Raw genomic sequence first — 16,612 nt, 5'->3', positions numbered from 1 at the left:
GAAATTTCATCCTGTCCGTGGAACAAAATTCATCGCCAGGGTTGGATTTTCCACACCCATAAGTCAGTTTCGTTCCGCCAGTTGATACAAAGAAACATATAATATTGTTTCATTTCATTATATTTTTGTTTTCAATAATTTATAGTTCTTTCAATAAGTTTGAACCCATCGATTAAAACACTGTTTTTGTGGCCAAAATGTGTATGATTCATACATAACAAAAATCATGGAGAGAATCAAAAAGTTTTTGCAGCATCTTTTCAAGGTATTCAGCTGATCTTTACCGTTTCCCTTAAGCTAGCTAAGTATTCTGCAGGTGTGGTTATGATTCCTGGCATTGGTGCCTTGCAAAATCTTTAAATTACTACACTATATATTGACAAATCATCATTTGGCTGTGGGGAAAAGAAGGGTTCCCAAGGGGGTTGTCAACAATCATTGCGTAGTAAGCCATTATTTTGTACGAAAATCAAGACGCCAAGAAAAAGAGTCACCAGAACTACCGCCGCAGACATCTTTTGGGTCGCCTGCAATAAACAATCCTTAAGTACTCTTTCAGCAGATCATACGAGTCATTGTTATTAGAAGAAAACATTTCCTCTAAAGCGTGCATAATAATTTCAGCAGATTTTTTGTTTCCCCGAAACTCTGCGATGTAACACATTTAAGTGTTAATCTTCCAAGACTTCTAAGAACAATAGAAAGTGTACGTCACACTCATCAGCACCCGCAACCACCAAAACACACCTTTTTTTCGTTATGCCTGAAAGATCGCATGTTTATGATTGTTCTGTTGAAATCACCGCATGTATAACCCGCTGATGAGATCAATCGTTTTGTAAAAAACCCATATTCTCCTTTACCAACGAACCGTACACATTAAATGAAACAATCAGACGGATCATGCAAAATAAACCAAAACACTCGCCTCGACAACCATCAGCACACGCTCGAGACCCTTTTACTTGTGGCCACGCGACAACAAAAACGTTCCAACGCCGCCCAACACACCCTGGCGCAACGGTGATAATGGACTCCAGTATAACCCGCTACTGCTGATTAAACTGTGATTCCACTTCAACCAATCGGAAGGGCAACTAAAATACCAGATTTTTTCTTCTCAAACTCACGATTAGAATGCGTCCTGGACACATTGGAACACGTTTTTTGTAATAGGAGACAAATTTTCGTTTGATTAATTTGAACCAAGGGAATAAAAAATGACCCAAGCCCAGCCGCAGGCGCTGATAGCGGCCAAGCGGATGGTGGTACATTTTTGGACGGGAGCGCACTCATTTCATGTTTAGTTCTGCTCGGTGAAGGCACGCGATCGGACACGCGCTTGTAAGATGATTCTCAGACGTGCTGAAGTGGGCCCGGGGCCACAATTACTTTTAATATCGTTGGGCGTTTTGGTGTGCTTTCCTGCTGCTGTGGACTGTTTTGTAGGGCTGCCGTTGTCAACTAAACCGGGTGAGTTGCAGTGTTTGTGAAAAGGTTGAAGTAGCTTTTGATTACATCTTTCAAGTGAAGATTATTTCAATGTGCATAAAATTCATGATCAATTTGAAGAAAAGCTGTGTAACTAAAGTGTTATTGATTTTAAAGTTATCTCGATTTTGCGAACATTTCTTTATGTTGTGTAACATTAGAACCGTTTCATTCGTGTTAGAGCTGAGCATTTTAATAGCAAATGTTCACTCTCCGGTCCGGCCTTGTCTGGATGGACCGATTGTGCGATAATTCGTTTGAAATAAAAAATCGAATTCCAGCTGATAATGGAATAGACTGTTTTTTGTATCTTTCATCACCATAGCCACAATGCGCGATTCGATTAAGATTGTCTGTGTCTGATAGGTTCTATCGCTTGTCGTTTTTTTGTTTTGCTCTCTATCCGTCACAATTCATTCATTTCGCAAAGGAATGTTATAAAAGAGAATCGTTCTAGAAAGTGGGGAAAATATTCGGCAGACCGATTATAAACTCAATTATAAAGTGGAATCGCAAATGCTTTACCAGCAATGGAGGAAATAGACTATGCTGAAAACTCTATTGCCAATAAAGATCAAGTTTAAAACAGATGTCTAGCAAGATTTAGTCATCAAGTAAAGCATCTGTTATTATGCATATTGATGTAATATTTGTGTTATATCTGTTGTTTGTACTGCGTACTTTTATGACTTTTGCCATTACTCCTTTTGATAGGAATCACACAAAAGTTGAATACAAAAATTCAGTTAATCGAATGACACACCCCCTAAATTTAGCAATCAATTTTTATCGGTTGCGAAATTATAATAGGTTTGATTGATTGGTTGCAGCGAACTATTGACGTCAGTGTAACATTTCTCCATAAAGGTTATATGCTTTATCCTAACGCAAACCCTAACGTAATGTTAAAATGTATTGTTGCTTTAAGGTCTATGCTTTAGAACTGTTTAGGTAAGGCAATATGCTATTGTTTATGTGATTTAATATTACAATTGTCAAAAATCTGCTCATATACATTGTAAAATTATTATCATTCCTACAAGAGTGAAACATTGATGATTTACAGACAGAAATAGGTGCGTTAGAGTCAAAAATTGATGCGCACTGTCAAAAATTGATGCCATAGAGCCAAAATTAGGTGGCAACGACTGTATTATGGTTATAACACGTAGTACTGCTTCAAGACCATCCAAAACTCAACTGAAATTAACACAAACAGTCAAATCTAGTAAACAAACATTGACAAACAGGCGAGACCTTGGCATTATACTTGACTCTAAGTTAACATTTAAACCACATATGGAAGATAACATCGATCGTGCAAATTGAGCACAAGGTTTGATTTTCAAGATGACGAAAGACTTTGACGACATTATGTGCATAAAAACATAAAAACACGTAGAGACTCTCAAGTAAGCTTCATTGCAGGGTTGGTGGTAGAGACAATTGATGCACTATTATTTTTTACACAAATTACGCTTTTTCGTTCCTCGTTTAGCATCACGGCAACGTAGAAAACTATATGAATCGAGACATAACACAATATGGTGCAAATGCCACCATGAGCATCATGACGGGGAGATTTAACGAACATCAAAGGATTATTTGACTAGGCCACCTAAGCGCGACAACATTTAGACACATATTAAGAAATTAGTACTAAAATAGGATCTCGTTGGAAACCTCCTTAGTGGACGGGTAATTTTTAATAAACAACAATGAATAACAATGAAAAACATCGAACAAGAAAAACAATCTATAAACTTTGCCAACATTTTTGCTTTCCATTTGTCAGTTTTGTTGGTTTCAAATAAATGTTGTATCCATGCAAACATTATCAAAATATTATTTGTAATTCCAAAATAAATTTAAAAAAATATACCGCACACTGTATGTATGCTCAAACAAACCGTCTGTAGTTCGCAACTGTTACCAAAATCAACAAACTATCAGCCGATTTTTGTTTTAACTGCCTTTTTTGTTTTGCTCTAATAAAACTTACCAACTTATCAAATTTAGTGTTGATATAAGTGGATTTTTGTTTTTATTACTTAGTTGATTACTTTGATGTGCAGTCAAGCGCACGGGGACTACCTCAACGAATCCTTTAGCATCCAACGGCAGCGTTTCGGTTGTGTTACGGTGCTTTATCAAAAAATGTGACATATGTTAGACACACACACACGCAGTAACAAGGGGCAAGCAGAAGCACAATCACCTTATGTAACACTATTTTACGATCGTTCGACGTACGGCAAAGTTGTGCGTAAAACCACCTAAGCGAATGTGATTTAGAAGCACGGTCTGTGACTTCGAGTGATAATGGTAAACCCCCAGACGCAAATCTTGGGAGTGTGTCGGGAAGAAAAACAAAAACGTCGCCACACCACACTGCTTATGGTTTAATCCTTTCAGCACACCTAGTGATAAAGGGTAGAAAGAACCTTTCTAATCTAATCATTTTGTAGCATTGCAAATCATGAGTTAATCAATTATACATGTGCTAAAGGTTGTGAATAATGGTTGAATTGTTGGCGGTTTTGTCTAAATCTGCTTTGAAATTAGGGTATATACATTGGATTTGGTCTTAATGACCCAATAGACCTAACACCACATTCGAAAATAAGTCCTAAAAAAGAAGGAATACCTCATTACAATGACAATCTTTCATAGCAAAAGTTATAAAATATCTACATTTCAGTGTTCTAGTTTGATACGTGCTACATGCTATAGCAAACATTCCAAACATATCATTCATTCAACGTCAATTAATAAACTCGAGTTTTGTAGCGTTCAGTTCCTAAACTCACAGCATCTCTACAGTCCATTTCTCAAAGAATACCCCAAAATTCATCTTCATTGCATATCGAAACGAATTACCCACCCGAATTGAAATGCCCAAAGAAGCTCACAAACTCTTCAACAAAAGAAAATTATTTTCCAAGCTTTTCGGAGAAAACTTGCTCAATCAACAACAAACAAATCACAGAACAACATGTTGCCGTTGCTTCCCAAAACTCAACGCAAACCGTTGTAACAACAAGCAGCGCTACAGTTGCCTGTGCTACACCGCACACCATAAGCGCCTCCAAAATCCCACTCAGCTCGCCACTCATCAACGCATTCCCTCTCCACAGCCCGACTCTGGCCGCAGCTATTGCTACTCGCGGACAACGCCACCGTACCGCCCATCGTCCGGCGGGTCGTGCCGGGCGACCAGTGTGACCGGCATTGCGTACCCGGGGACCCACCGCTTACCTGCCACTTTCGCTGGAAGCTGGAAAACTACGCCACCATGGGCTCGTAAGTGCGGGGTTGGTTCTCTTCACAACAGCTACGTTTTGTTTCATGTTCTCCTATTGTATCGTCTCTTACGCCAGTGCCTGCTGGGACTGTCGTCTCGGTAACCGAGCGCACTGCTTCCATCCGCAATGCATCACCGCGAACGGGCTGGAGCGAGGCGTATTCGCCATCAACCGGCGCGTGCCGGGACCACCGATACACGTCTGCAAGCACGACTCCATCGTGGTGGACGTGGAGAACCAGCTCGAGGGTCTCGGTTCGACCATCCACTGGCACGGCTTTCACCAGAAGGCAACGCCCTGGATGGACGGTGTGCCGATGGTAACGCAGTGCCCCATACCGCAGGACACCACGTTCCGCTACCAGTTTACGGCCGTGGAAGCGGGCACCCAGTTTTATCACTCACACGCGGGTAAGTGATAATAGAAAACGCATAGCGAATCCACACACCTACCACCCTTTTCTATGCACTTTCTGCTAAATTGTTTGTCTCCTGTGCCCCCCCACACGCCATAGGTTTCCAGAAAGCGAACGGCCACTACGGTATGGTGGTGGTGCGCGATCCGAGCGACCTCAACCAGGCACACTACGACTACGATCTGTCCGAGCATCGGATCATCATTGCGGACTGGACGCTCGACATGGTGGAGAAGTGGGTGCCCGGCATCCAGACCGATTCGATGCGCGTCGACTCCATCCTCATCAATGGCCGCGGGCGGTACTTTAATGTATGAATAATGAATTTAAGCCCACACAGACCCCACACGCTGGTCGTCTGACCGGAGGATGGTGGTTGGTGGGGGGGTTGTTGATAAATTAAAATTTATCGAAAATTATCACCTCACCTTACCGTTTGCAGGAAACGACCGGCACTCGAGCGGACGCCCCACTGACCGTGTACCAGGTGGAATATGGCAAGCAGTACCGCTTTCGGTTGATCAGCAGCGGCAGCCAGTACTGTCCGTTTCAGATGCAGGTACGTGGCCTGCGCAGTTTGCACTCTGTGTGCTAGTCTGTGTGTGTGTGTTTTTTTTTTTAATACGAAAAGTAGTTCAAATATTATAATTACGTTACGTGCTTTATAGCATCCGCTCCGCTCCAGTCGCAGCATTACACAGTACGACCTTCGGTCAGCCAAAATGGAAAATACTGTTTACACCCGCAGCAGCGGGACTTTTGTGTCTTTGTTCTTGGAAGGGGGAACACTGCAGTTTGTTTGAGTGGAAATTTCCCCCTTTTTGTTGCATTTCCAATGCGACCCCACCCGAAACGAGGTGCCAATTTGGTGCCAATGTGCACAATGTTTCTCAATTACGGCGAGCTTTTAAATGGGGATTTACTGCTCGGCGAAGCGTTGCGCGTTTGTTCTTATCGTTGCATTTTAAAACGATGGAAAGTTACAGCTATTGTTTTTTTTTTTTGCCGATATTTCAATTGGATTGAATGTTTACCCCCGAATATGTGTACGTTTTCGAGCGCATCATTGGTGAAAGGCAACATGGTTAAAATGATGCTTTTCCTCACTTTATTAATTGGTTTTGCGAAGCACACTTTCCGATTGCACGATTGTGAGTTCTTGTTTTGTTAGAATTGCCCTCTGCCAAATATGAATAATTGAAATCAATTGCCATGTCATGCTGGTGTTGGGATGATTGCCAAAGTTACTGATGGCTATGGAATTGTACAAGAGAAAATCGTGTCTGGTTTCGAACAAAATGGAATAAATTTATGGGCGTTTTTTCGATTTTCGAGTTCTGTGTAAAACCATTCAATACTTTAAAAGCACCATAAAATTAATTGGATTTTTGTTAGTGCGTATAGATGCAAACAAGCTGTTTGGACGATTGTAGCTATTAACCCGGCTGAAATTGCATCATCACTCCATACAAAATCACGGGCAAAACTAGCCAAATTATACAAACTCAGGCTGAAAATTCTGAAATATTGTATGCTCTATCAGATTTCCGAATATTCTATTTTTCCGATTTAAAAAATAGCTCGGGAATGGCAAAAAATCTTTAAATAAAACCGAAAAAAAATCGGAAAGTAAAACATAAATCACGAAATAAAAACATAGAAACCCTGTAACCAAGACATTGCATCTATCAAATAAGAGATTATTTTCTACCTTTTTCCCTAATTTTTTATCGATAGATTCAAAACCACAGTATGCTGATCATTTCGACTGATGGAGGTACTGTGCAGCCCCAACATACGGTAGACACACTCGTATCCATCTCTGGTGAACGTTATGATTTCGTACTGACTGCCAATCAACCGCCAGGTAAGTTTACTCGGTTACTTTATTTGTTGATTGACTGTTAAAAACACCTTTGAATGTTTTAATTACATGTTGTTTGATTTCTACATTAAGTGCACTTTACCAATTAGCTAATTATGTCTTCAATTGTCTCCGCCAATAAAGTTATGTACCGATCTGGTGCCCTTAAATCACTACTGTCTGTCTATCAAAATAGACCAGCAAAACAGATGTGTTTCCTCATGAAACGAGCCAATAGTGTCACTTGTCACGCTCCAGAACTAACTGTAACTTTACAGTGTATTTCTGGAAGTAAGCTTAGCAATAAGTACGGTCCTTCAATAAATCGGATGAGTCAATTGCTGTGTGTCACGTAATCAGCCGTACAGTTAAAATCGGCTAAACATTCGCCCAATGCAAATATAGAAGCAAATAATTATTGATCTACAAATAGAACTAAAGACATACATATATTGACACAGGTATCCATTAATTAGGTATACATTACGTAGGACTAACTATCCTGATATGGTAACAATAAGTCTCTGAAAGCCAAGCCCAAGCCAATTGGCACAGCCAGCCCTTGACCGACAGCGATTGTTATGCCGAAAATAAAAAGAAGAAGACATTCGGAACCTAAGAAGGCTTGTGGAGTCCTGGCTTGTGGTAGAGTGAAAGTTTAAAGGATTCTTTTGGCTATCAAACCATACGGAAATATCATTCTTAATGCACCAAAATGTAAACTATTTGAACTCTGAGAGTGATGGACAAAATTCCTTTTAAATTGCTAGAGTTATGATTTAATACACTTAAATAATATTTTTGCAATTCCCCACCTCTTTCAATATGGTGAATTGTGAGAAAATGTTGATAAAACATATTGATGAAGTTTGCCTATCGTTTGATTTTACAAAATATGCAAATTTTCATTTGCAGTTTGACCATACCTCCAATCATTGCTGAGTTAGGACATGATCAATCTTTCCTCTATTTTCCGTGGTAGCCATTACAGGAATAGTAAAAAACCATTCAAAATAACCTGTTATTTACACATTGCTCCATCGCGCAGAAATAAATGACCTTCCTTAAAGAAAACATTCTCTCTCTTATTGGCCATTTCCCCATTTGCGCTTTTGATTTTAAACCCGTTTCCCTTCTCTATCGCAGGCAACTACTGGGTGCGTGTCCGCGGCATCGGCTTCTGCGATCAGATGCGGGTGGAAGACTTTGCCATCCTGTCCTACCGCACGCCGGAAACGGCCATCCCGGCCGCTGGCCTAACGGTGGAGCAAACGCTGGCCTACCCGACGGAACCGATGCCGACGTACGATGAGCCGTATCCGGATGGTATCGTGTTTAACCACCAGACCGCACCCTGCTACACGCCGAACGATACGTACATCTGTGCGGCGGACCTGGAAGCGTACGAGGTGTTCCGCGACACCGGCCTCATCGATGCCGTGCCCGATCGTACCTTTTTCCTGGGATTTCACGTCATCGAGGCGAACAATAGCTTGCTCTTCTCGGACCGTGGCACCAGCCATTACGCAAGTAAGTAAACCCCGTATCGGGATCGGATATCGTGCCCGGTGCGTATAAACGTTAAACAAAGTGACCCGGTTTAGGTAAACTCACATACCTATTTGCATGTTAATGTGGAGTCGTCAGTCAGTGGGCAGCTTTGGTAGAGATGCAACATTGCCGTTGCTGGCTTGTCAGATGACTTAAAAGCTGGAAGGCTTTATTAAGAAGTTATTTAATTTATCGTTGATAGCCGCACGAACTTGCTCCTGTGGAGTAGAGCAGCGCGTGTTCCGTAAAAGGCTCAAGAAAATATGCAAGATTTAATGAAGATGCTGTCACTAATTAAATGAGTTATGCAGAGGCTTACTCGATTGCTTCCCGTCTACCTCAATCTGAGGAACCTGAGGGTGATTATTTTCTTCCACCCTTCCCAGGGGCTAACCATCATGTCGGACAAACGGAGTAAACCGGTCTCTGATATACGAGAGCCCATAATTGGAGCTTTGGCCGGGCGCATCCCAGACGCCCACAGACAGCCCAAGCACAGCAATTAAAAGGAATGCAACCTTCCATTCGCTCTTTGCAGCTGTCCGGGAGGGCTTTAACACGATCGGTGCTACGAACATGATCAGCTTCGTGCCGCCCTCCTTCCCGCTGCTGATCCAGCCCGAGCTGATAGTCGACGAGAATGCCCAGTTCTGCAACGTCAGTCATCGGCCGGCGTACTGCACGGACGACCATCTGTGCTTCTGCACCCACCGGATGAAGGTGAAACACAACGACGTCATCGAGATCGTGCTGTACGATACGGCCGAGGGTAAGTGTGCCGAGGCGGGACTCTAGTTCCAGCCGGGTTGTGTCTCACTCCCATCGTTTAAACCACCCACCCTCTGTTTGCAGTGCGACAAAAGTTCTACCATCCGTTTCATCTGCACGGGCATCGATTTATAGTGACCGATTCGGGCAGCTTCCCGAGCGACATCCTTACGGATCAGATTGCCTACCTGCGGAATCTACGCACCGTACGGCGCCCGAACGCCCACTGCCCACCGTACAAGGACACGCAGTCCATCCCGAACCGGGGCTACGTTAGGATACGGTTCCGGGCGGACAATCCGGGTAAGTGGGGGTCGCGGCCGGGCGGGTAATTTTGCTCGGCCAGAGTCTTACGACAACGGTGACGGCGTTTTCTTCTCCGCAGGCTTCTGGCTGGTGCACTGTCACTTTGAATGGCATCTGGCCGACGGTATGGGGCTGGTGCTGCAGATTGGCGAACCGGACGAGATGCTCAAGCCGCCGGCCAACTTTCCACGCTGCGGTAGCTTCGAACCACCGGTGGATACTGGTGGTGACGCGCAAGGCACCAACGGTACGGTTGCCCGTAATGCGCTGTGATCCTTAATTTATCGCCAAAGCTTATGCTATAGTGTATTTCTCAGTGTCTGTGTATGTGTATGTCTATCTAGGGTAGGAATAAATTTTGAATTTATCTTCCAAAATCCGAACTCTCCTGCGTTCTGATGCTTCAGGAGCTACAATCAGTGATTCTTTGTTATTCGCTCACGTTTCCAAGAATCTTTCAGGACGATTTTTTTATCTATTGACCTAGTTTGAAGTTGGAACGGGTTTGTATAAAAAATGATAATAATAACAATACAAATGCACGCAGTTGACAAACTTCCGTGAAAGTTCTAGAGAAATTCGATAATCCAAAATTATTCGCGAAACATAAGAAGCTGAAAAGGTTACTTGAAACCATATTGGAGAATGGACAAATCAATCGTATTTGTAGAGAGTAGCTGTGTAAAGGTTGCTGGTTGGAACAAGACTATATTTCTAGAATCTTACATTAATAATCATAGCCTACTATTTTACTCAAGGCTTGCTCTTCAACAGTATTTCCTATTTTAAAATATGCCACCATGTCCCTGTCACTTGTTTACTTGCAAAAATAAATCTACAATCTTACGAGCTGCCTGTCGTCAATTATTTGGAATTTTCGCCATGGTGGATTGTTGGAAATTTGTTGGAATAGAACTTTTGCATCATTTTGGTGCAGAAAATTTCGATCGGACGCAGCTAGGGGGAAATTGGAACAGTTCGGGTACTAGGGTGTCATATCGAAATTCCGCTGAAATTCGCCTGAAATGGTCGCATCGAGTTTTGGCGTCACTGGTGCGATTTCTACTTCCCGATATGTTTATTCATGATTCGCAGGTACTATTTCACCGTTTGGCCGGTTGCATCGATACAGTCCCGGCCAAGCTAACACAGCAAAGTAGCGACAATTCCCTGGACCTTCATTTGAAGCTTCTTGTCGCTCAGGGTCGTCGGGCATTTGGAACTTGGCTTTCTATTCGATGCTCTGATTGTTGTCTAATAGTGCCAAGGTGTTGTAGACGCCGAAACAGGCGTATATGACGTCCACAAACTGCCGCACGGAGTCCGTTTTAGATGCTACGGGGTGCCGTTCTTTGATTACGCACGCCTTCAAACGAATTTACTACACTTTTTTGTCCATTACGGTTAGAGTTCGACTAATAGAGGGGTCAAATTTTGTCTGCTGACTCATGATGATAATGATGAAAATTTTTGTCGATTTTTATTAAATGCAAACGTTAATGTTGAAATGCAACTAAAAGTGATGATAGGATTTAAGGGCCACGCAATAGATCCTCAGGTAGTTGACGACTGTACCACGAAACCGGCCAAAAATCCTAACCGACCAAAATCATAATTTAGCTTGTTAAAATATAAAAAATACGCAATGTTGATCACTCCATATTGAATGGTCAGGAAATTTGATTTAATAAGAAGACACTCGAAATCCAATGCTCATCTCGAAAATTAATGCACTACTAACAAGTTCACTTCAAATTTAAAGATTTTTTTTTAAAGAAATTGGGAGCTTTTTCCTGTAATAGATGTATAACAACATTGCTATTGGAAGTAATAGTATGTTAAGTTTGTTGAACAATTCTTGAAATGAGCTTTGTGCGTAAAAAAATCCTTTGCCATTAAAATGTTATCACTTTCATTAGATTCTAAGCTGTTACCTTACTTGTGCAATATAAAAATTGAATATTATTGTACAATTTTACGTTTTACAAAAAATAACAAAAAACAATTCTTAAAATCGCTACAAAGTAAATGTACAACTGCCTGTTTGGTTAATGAAAGGTCATGGAAGGATTTGTTGGTGCCGATTGATGTTGCTCCAATCAATCTGCCACAGTGTGTTACTAGTTAAACACATCTTTAATCTATCCCACCATCAAATACCAACAAAGGCAATCCACAAGCCGGGTTTTATGCACATTCTACCAGTTCATTCTACGAATTTGATGCCACGGAAACAGTATTCGTAAATTAGCGTTCCCATGTTCAATTACCCTTCATTCACTTATCGATTTCCAACCCTCAATCACCGGTTCGATCAGCGCACAGGTTTATTAGTTGCAGCTTAATCACCGCCACACGCAATTACACCGCTCAATCGCTCACAATCGCCCGTAACTTTGGATGGAGCCACATCGCTCCCCATTATGCTTTTCGCCGTGGTGGTGTGCTTTTGGTTAAACGGAATGCTTTGTTGTGCTTCTCGTACGATCCCCTGAACACAAACGAAAGCTTATCTGATCGCGTATCAATTGCTGGTCGTTGGGTTGGGGCTTAGCGCTGTGCTAGCATGGAACAATAGGGGCAGGCATTATCAATATCGCTCGTGAAGGAAACAAAAGCGTTGCCATTAATTTTGTTTCATCCGAAGCAGTACGAGGCAGGATTTGCGCTTGGAAAATATGCAATCCGCGGTTTGCCGGGGTAGGTTTTAGTACATTTAAACGTTTGAATTGTATTTAGTACCAATGCAAGTGGGGAGCAATTTGAGCACAAAACAGATATGTTTTTAGAAGCCTTTTAAAACTTAATGTAGCTAATATTCTAGCTGGAATTATGAAATAGCAGCAGAAGATACGAAATTGCTTATTCAAACTCCACAAATTTTCATGTTTGCATTTAATCTTCACACATTTCCCTCTTCGTGTTCAAAGGATGGTTATAAATAGTACCGTGAAGCGGATTTTTCTACCTCACGCCAATTACTATTCATGAGAACTGGTACAATCATGCAATAAGTTCACTATGCTACTACCACAAACATGCCGGGTTGACCCTTCAAACATGCCAGTTAGCACTGTCAAGGGAACGCCGATGACACGCTCCAGACGGCCGACCCGTTTCCTCATTTGAAATTTCTAATCAACCGAAACTGATTGGCATTTCGAAGCCATTTCTTTCTTTCCTTTTTTTCACCACACTTTCCATATTTGATGACGCAAAAATATGCGTACCGGCCCACGACGTTAGCCAACGCCAAGGCTTTTCGTGGAACGGACACGTTTAAAGAGCATGTGCAGACGCTAAAGCCGTTATGTAAATGCAGCCGAAATGTTTTCTGTGATCCTGAAATCACATCACATTTATGTAACGGTTTTTTGTTTTGATTTTATATAAAAAACATTATTAAAAAGATTTATCCAAATCATTTGCTCACCTCACTCATAAGGATGCCTACGCAAACGCCCAATAAATTATACAAAAATTTCACCGATACGCCCTCAAACATTCAAAACGCCAATCTGCCACCATCATCGAGCAGCTGTTATTTGTCCTCCGTAATTTGCGTAAAGTCACAAGTCTACGCATTAGGCCCCCTTTCGCCTGGCAAACAACTGTTGCTAAAACGAGGAAGCAAACAAACCGTACAAATGTCTTCGGGTCAACCACGCCATAACCCATTTCCCCCCCGCGTACACCTTCCCCTTTGCGACCGTCAAAGAATCACGGGAACGGAAAGCCGTTGTAATTTGCCTAATTGGCTCTTTGAGCAGTCGGCCAGCAATCGCCCGGGATGTTTTCAGATCAATTTGTGGAAGGGTGTGCTGCCAGTGGGATGCGTGCCAGAGAGAAAGCGTGAACGAACAGGAGAGGAAGTGTGCCACTACACACTGTTTGCTGGAACAATTTAACGACTTCTACACCTTCGGGTTATGGGGAGGAAAAATCAACGCCAGCTACGCCAGCCTTTTGCTCGGTAAGGGTAACCGTAATCAACGTGGTAAGGAATTCAAGGCTTGGATCGCACTGCCAGCACCAGACTTGGAGCAGGGACTGGCACTAGTTGGAAGAAAAGTCGGGTAGGATTACCGGCACCGGCATGAATATAGTTTTCCTGCGAGCAAATATTTGCATTTGCGGCACCGAGGGAAACCGTGTTTACATTAGACGTGCGTTTTGAAAAGGATCTACGCAAAGAATGGGAGAGAGCGAAAGAGTGAGCACAAATTATTGTACGCAGTCGAGAATCGGTTTGAAGTGTTGAACTGAAGTGAACACGGAGATCTAGGCCTAAGAGGCATTTTTTACATGCAGAGAAATGACTTACATCCAGAAGGCACAACACATATCCCTCGCAATGTCCCAGTAGATACCGCTTCAAAAGATTCCACCATAAGAATAATACATCATCATGTTTAATCTACTTTCCCATTTTGCATGTAGAAGAAAAACAGACTGGGCACAATTTTCATTTAACTTGCTTGCAATAAAAATCCAAAGCGTGTGGCGACTGTTTCTTATCGCGACGAGCTGCAACCCGTAACGAATTACCACCTTTTTTCGGTAAAAATGTTTTCCAGACCACATGGTGCAATTTTTCACGAAATTCCCCACCCCAACAATACTATTGCTGATTGCTTTGCTGTTTGTGTTGCAGACTGAAAACCGATGGACAATTTCCCGCACAAATGAAATAAAATTGAGGCGAGGAACAATTTTGCTTCATGATTGTCGCGATTAAAATCGTTACGTACTTTAGATGATGAAGAAGTAGAAAAAACACCAAGCGATAGAATGAAGGGAATGTTGTGTTTTCTTTTCCACAATAACGCGTCCCAGTTTCACCAAAGCCAGGGTAGAGCAAGCAATGTATGGGGGATCGTTTTTATGGGAATGTTTACTGAGCTTAAATTTTGAAGACAACAATATCATTTGTAAAAATTAAATTATTGTTTTAATTTTTAAATAACTAAAATTAAAAAATATGAATAATTTATATTGTTTTTTCTAATAACTTTTTAGGTTCTGTAAGCTTTAATACTAGTTTTATCATAGCAAAAATACTTAAAAAAGTTTTCTCTAAAGTATGCTTAGGCATTTTTTATAGTAAACAATACAAAATATCTAAAACAAATGATAAAAATACATAAGTTTTGTGCTCATAATATGTGACTATTAATATCCTTCATATTAATATCTTATTTTTATCTACGAAGAAGTTTAATATATCATTTAAATAATCTGCACTCGGTATGTAACGTTTCAATATAGAAAGAAAATGAATAAGATGACAGTAATATAAGACAGTAATATAAATAAAACAAGATACTATTACTTCAATATCTAATCTACAACAGATGACTAATGAAATACAAAAAATAACAACACAAAATTGTGTTTTTTAATTTGTTTTTTTTTTATAATGTATTACTCAAACATGATATCTTACATAAACATGAACGAAAGCCGTATATTTAAGCCAAATTGATGATTTAATTGAAGAAATGTTAGTTTTTTTAGAAGAAACGGCCCTGCTGATTTACTTTACAGTTTTATATAATTCGAATTTGATGTTTGGAAAAATGTAAACCTTTTAATTGAAACACATTTTAAATTTTTATATTTAGCATTAATATAACAAAATAAATGTCACCTAGATTTAATATTTATCTATCCCCAATGTAAAAATGTTGCCCACCCCTGACAAAGAGTATACAAACTTCTTCAACCTATCGGACCGTGCTTTTCTTTCTACGAACCCAACACGAGGGAGTAGCAGAAATTTACAGCGCGCGTAAGAAAGTGCATAAAAGAAATCATAATTCCACTTTGCCTTTCCAACTTGTTTCCCCCCCCCCCCCCCCTTTCTCAATCGCCCACCCTCTCCATGTTTAAGGATCTCAATTTATGAACCACTCCCGGGCGTGTATTATCCTGTGTATATGTATGTGTCTGTGTGTGCGTGTGTATGTTTGTGCAATAACATTCCACCGTGATCAACTTACCCGTACGACCCTTTCTCCATGGGCTGTTACGTCCGCCTGTTTTCTCCCTCACTCGAAGCCGCGAAAGCGGTAGGCACAAAGTCGTAGTCACAGATTTTAATCGAATCAAGCCCAGAACTAATTTGCACTGAGCTTGCCATCTTACACACACACTTTTACACTCACACCGAATACGAGAATTGGAATGAGCTACCGCAAACATCATTCCATAATCTTGTAACGCGAGAGGGGAGAAAGTAAAACCCATCACACCCCATGTCGTGTCGTTGCAAACAAGGGGAAACGTTGCGGTGGTTTTTTCTTTATCGCGTTCTATCAATTCCCAAAGGATAGCGAGGAAAAACAAAACGTAAAAAAAACACTTGGTAAGTACTGATTTTCGTTGTGTATTCCAGCCAACGGAACAGCACGCACGCACACAGCTAATCAAAGCTTCACATCGTAGCTCAAGACAACTGGCAATTCCAACGCCTGCTTGGGTAGCACTACTGACTTCGGTTTAAAGGCGCCCTGTAGGATTCACTACGCCTAACGCATGGCCTGCTGGCACATAGGGAACAGTAATGACAACAATAGTAACAACAGCAACAATTCTCCGCAAGTAGAATGTACCATGTGTTAATTGTATATGCCAGCAGCGACTTCTGGCGTGTCTGCTGTGGTGGAATAGCTTTGAGCGGCCGGCTTCAATTTGCGCATAAAACGATAATGCATTCGGTAAACATTGGGTCTTTGCGTCATGGTTATGCTTCGAGCCGGCCTGCTTAGGGGGACATCATTCCAATGCTCCTGGGAGTCTGGGCAACTTAACGGGAGAGAGAGAAACTTTGCAATAAATTGTACGGGAAAATTTTGGAAACTCGAAAAGAGGCCTCGTCAGGCATGGCTGGTAATATTATGCACAGAGCAC

General features: G+C 41.5%; 1 protein-coding gene across 1 annotated transcript; it reads left to right on the top strand.

The window, feature by feature from the left end:
* The first annotated feature begins 1,323 nt into the window (after window positions 1–1,323).
* Window positions 1,324–10,077, top strand: LOC120901844 (laccase-2-like). Its single transcript, XM_040310164.1, has 10 exons — window positions 1,324–1,473; window positions 4,629–4,794; window positions 4,872–5,206; window positions 5,311–5,522; window positions 5,654–5,770; window positions 6,949–7,078; window positions 8,222–8,605; window positions 9,165–9,395; window positions 9,479–9,697; window positions 9,780–10,077. The coding sequence occupies exons 1-10, from the start codon at window positions 1,350–1,352 to the stop codon at window positions 9,971–9,973; spliced, it is 2,112 nt and encodes a 703-aa protein (XP_040166098.1). The 5' UTR covers window positions 1,324–1,349; the 3' UTR covers window positions 9,974–10,077.
* The last annotated feature ends 6,535 nt before the right edge of the window (window positions 10,078–16,612 follow it).

This window comes from Anopheles arabiensis, chromosome 3 (genome assembly GCF_016920715.1).
Source record: "Anopheles arabiensis isolate DONGOLA chromosome 3, AaraD3, whole genome shotgun sequence".
Lineage (NCBI taxonomy): Eukaryota > Metazoa > Arthropoda > Insecta > Diptera > Culicidae > Anopheles > Anopheles arabiensis.
Note: the sequence above shows the minus strand (reverse complement) of the source record. Positions and strands in the feature narration are given on the sequence as shown.

What these genes read in the sequence shown, in the direction of transcription:
- LOC120901844 (XM_040310164.1), top strand. Translation starts at nt 1,350, where the DNA reads ATGATTCTCAGACGTGCTGAAGTGGGCCCGGGGCCACAATTACTTTTA. An exon ending in ACTGTCCGTTTCAGATGCAG is followed by an intron (nt 5,771 to 6,948) that starts GTACGTGGCCTG and finishes TTTTATCGATAG; the next exon opens with ATTCAAAACCACAGTATGCT. An exon ending in GTTCCGGGCGGACAATCCGG is followed by an intron (nt 9,698 to 9,779) that starts GTAAGTGGGGGT and finishes TCTTCTCCGCAG; the next exon opens with GCTTCTGGCTGGTGCACTGT.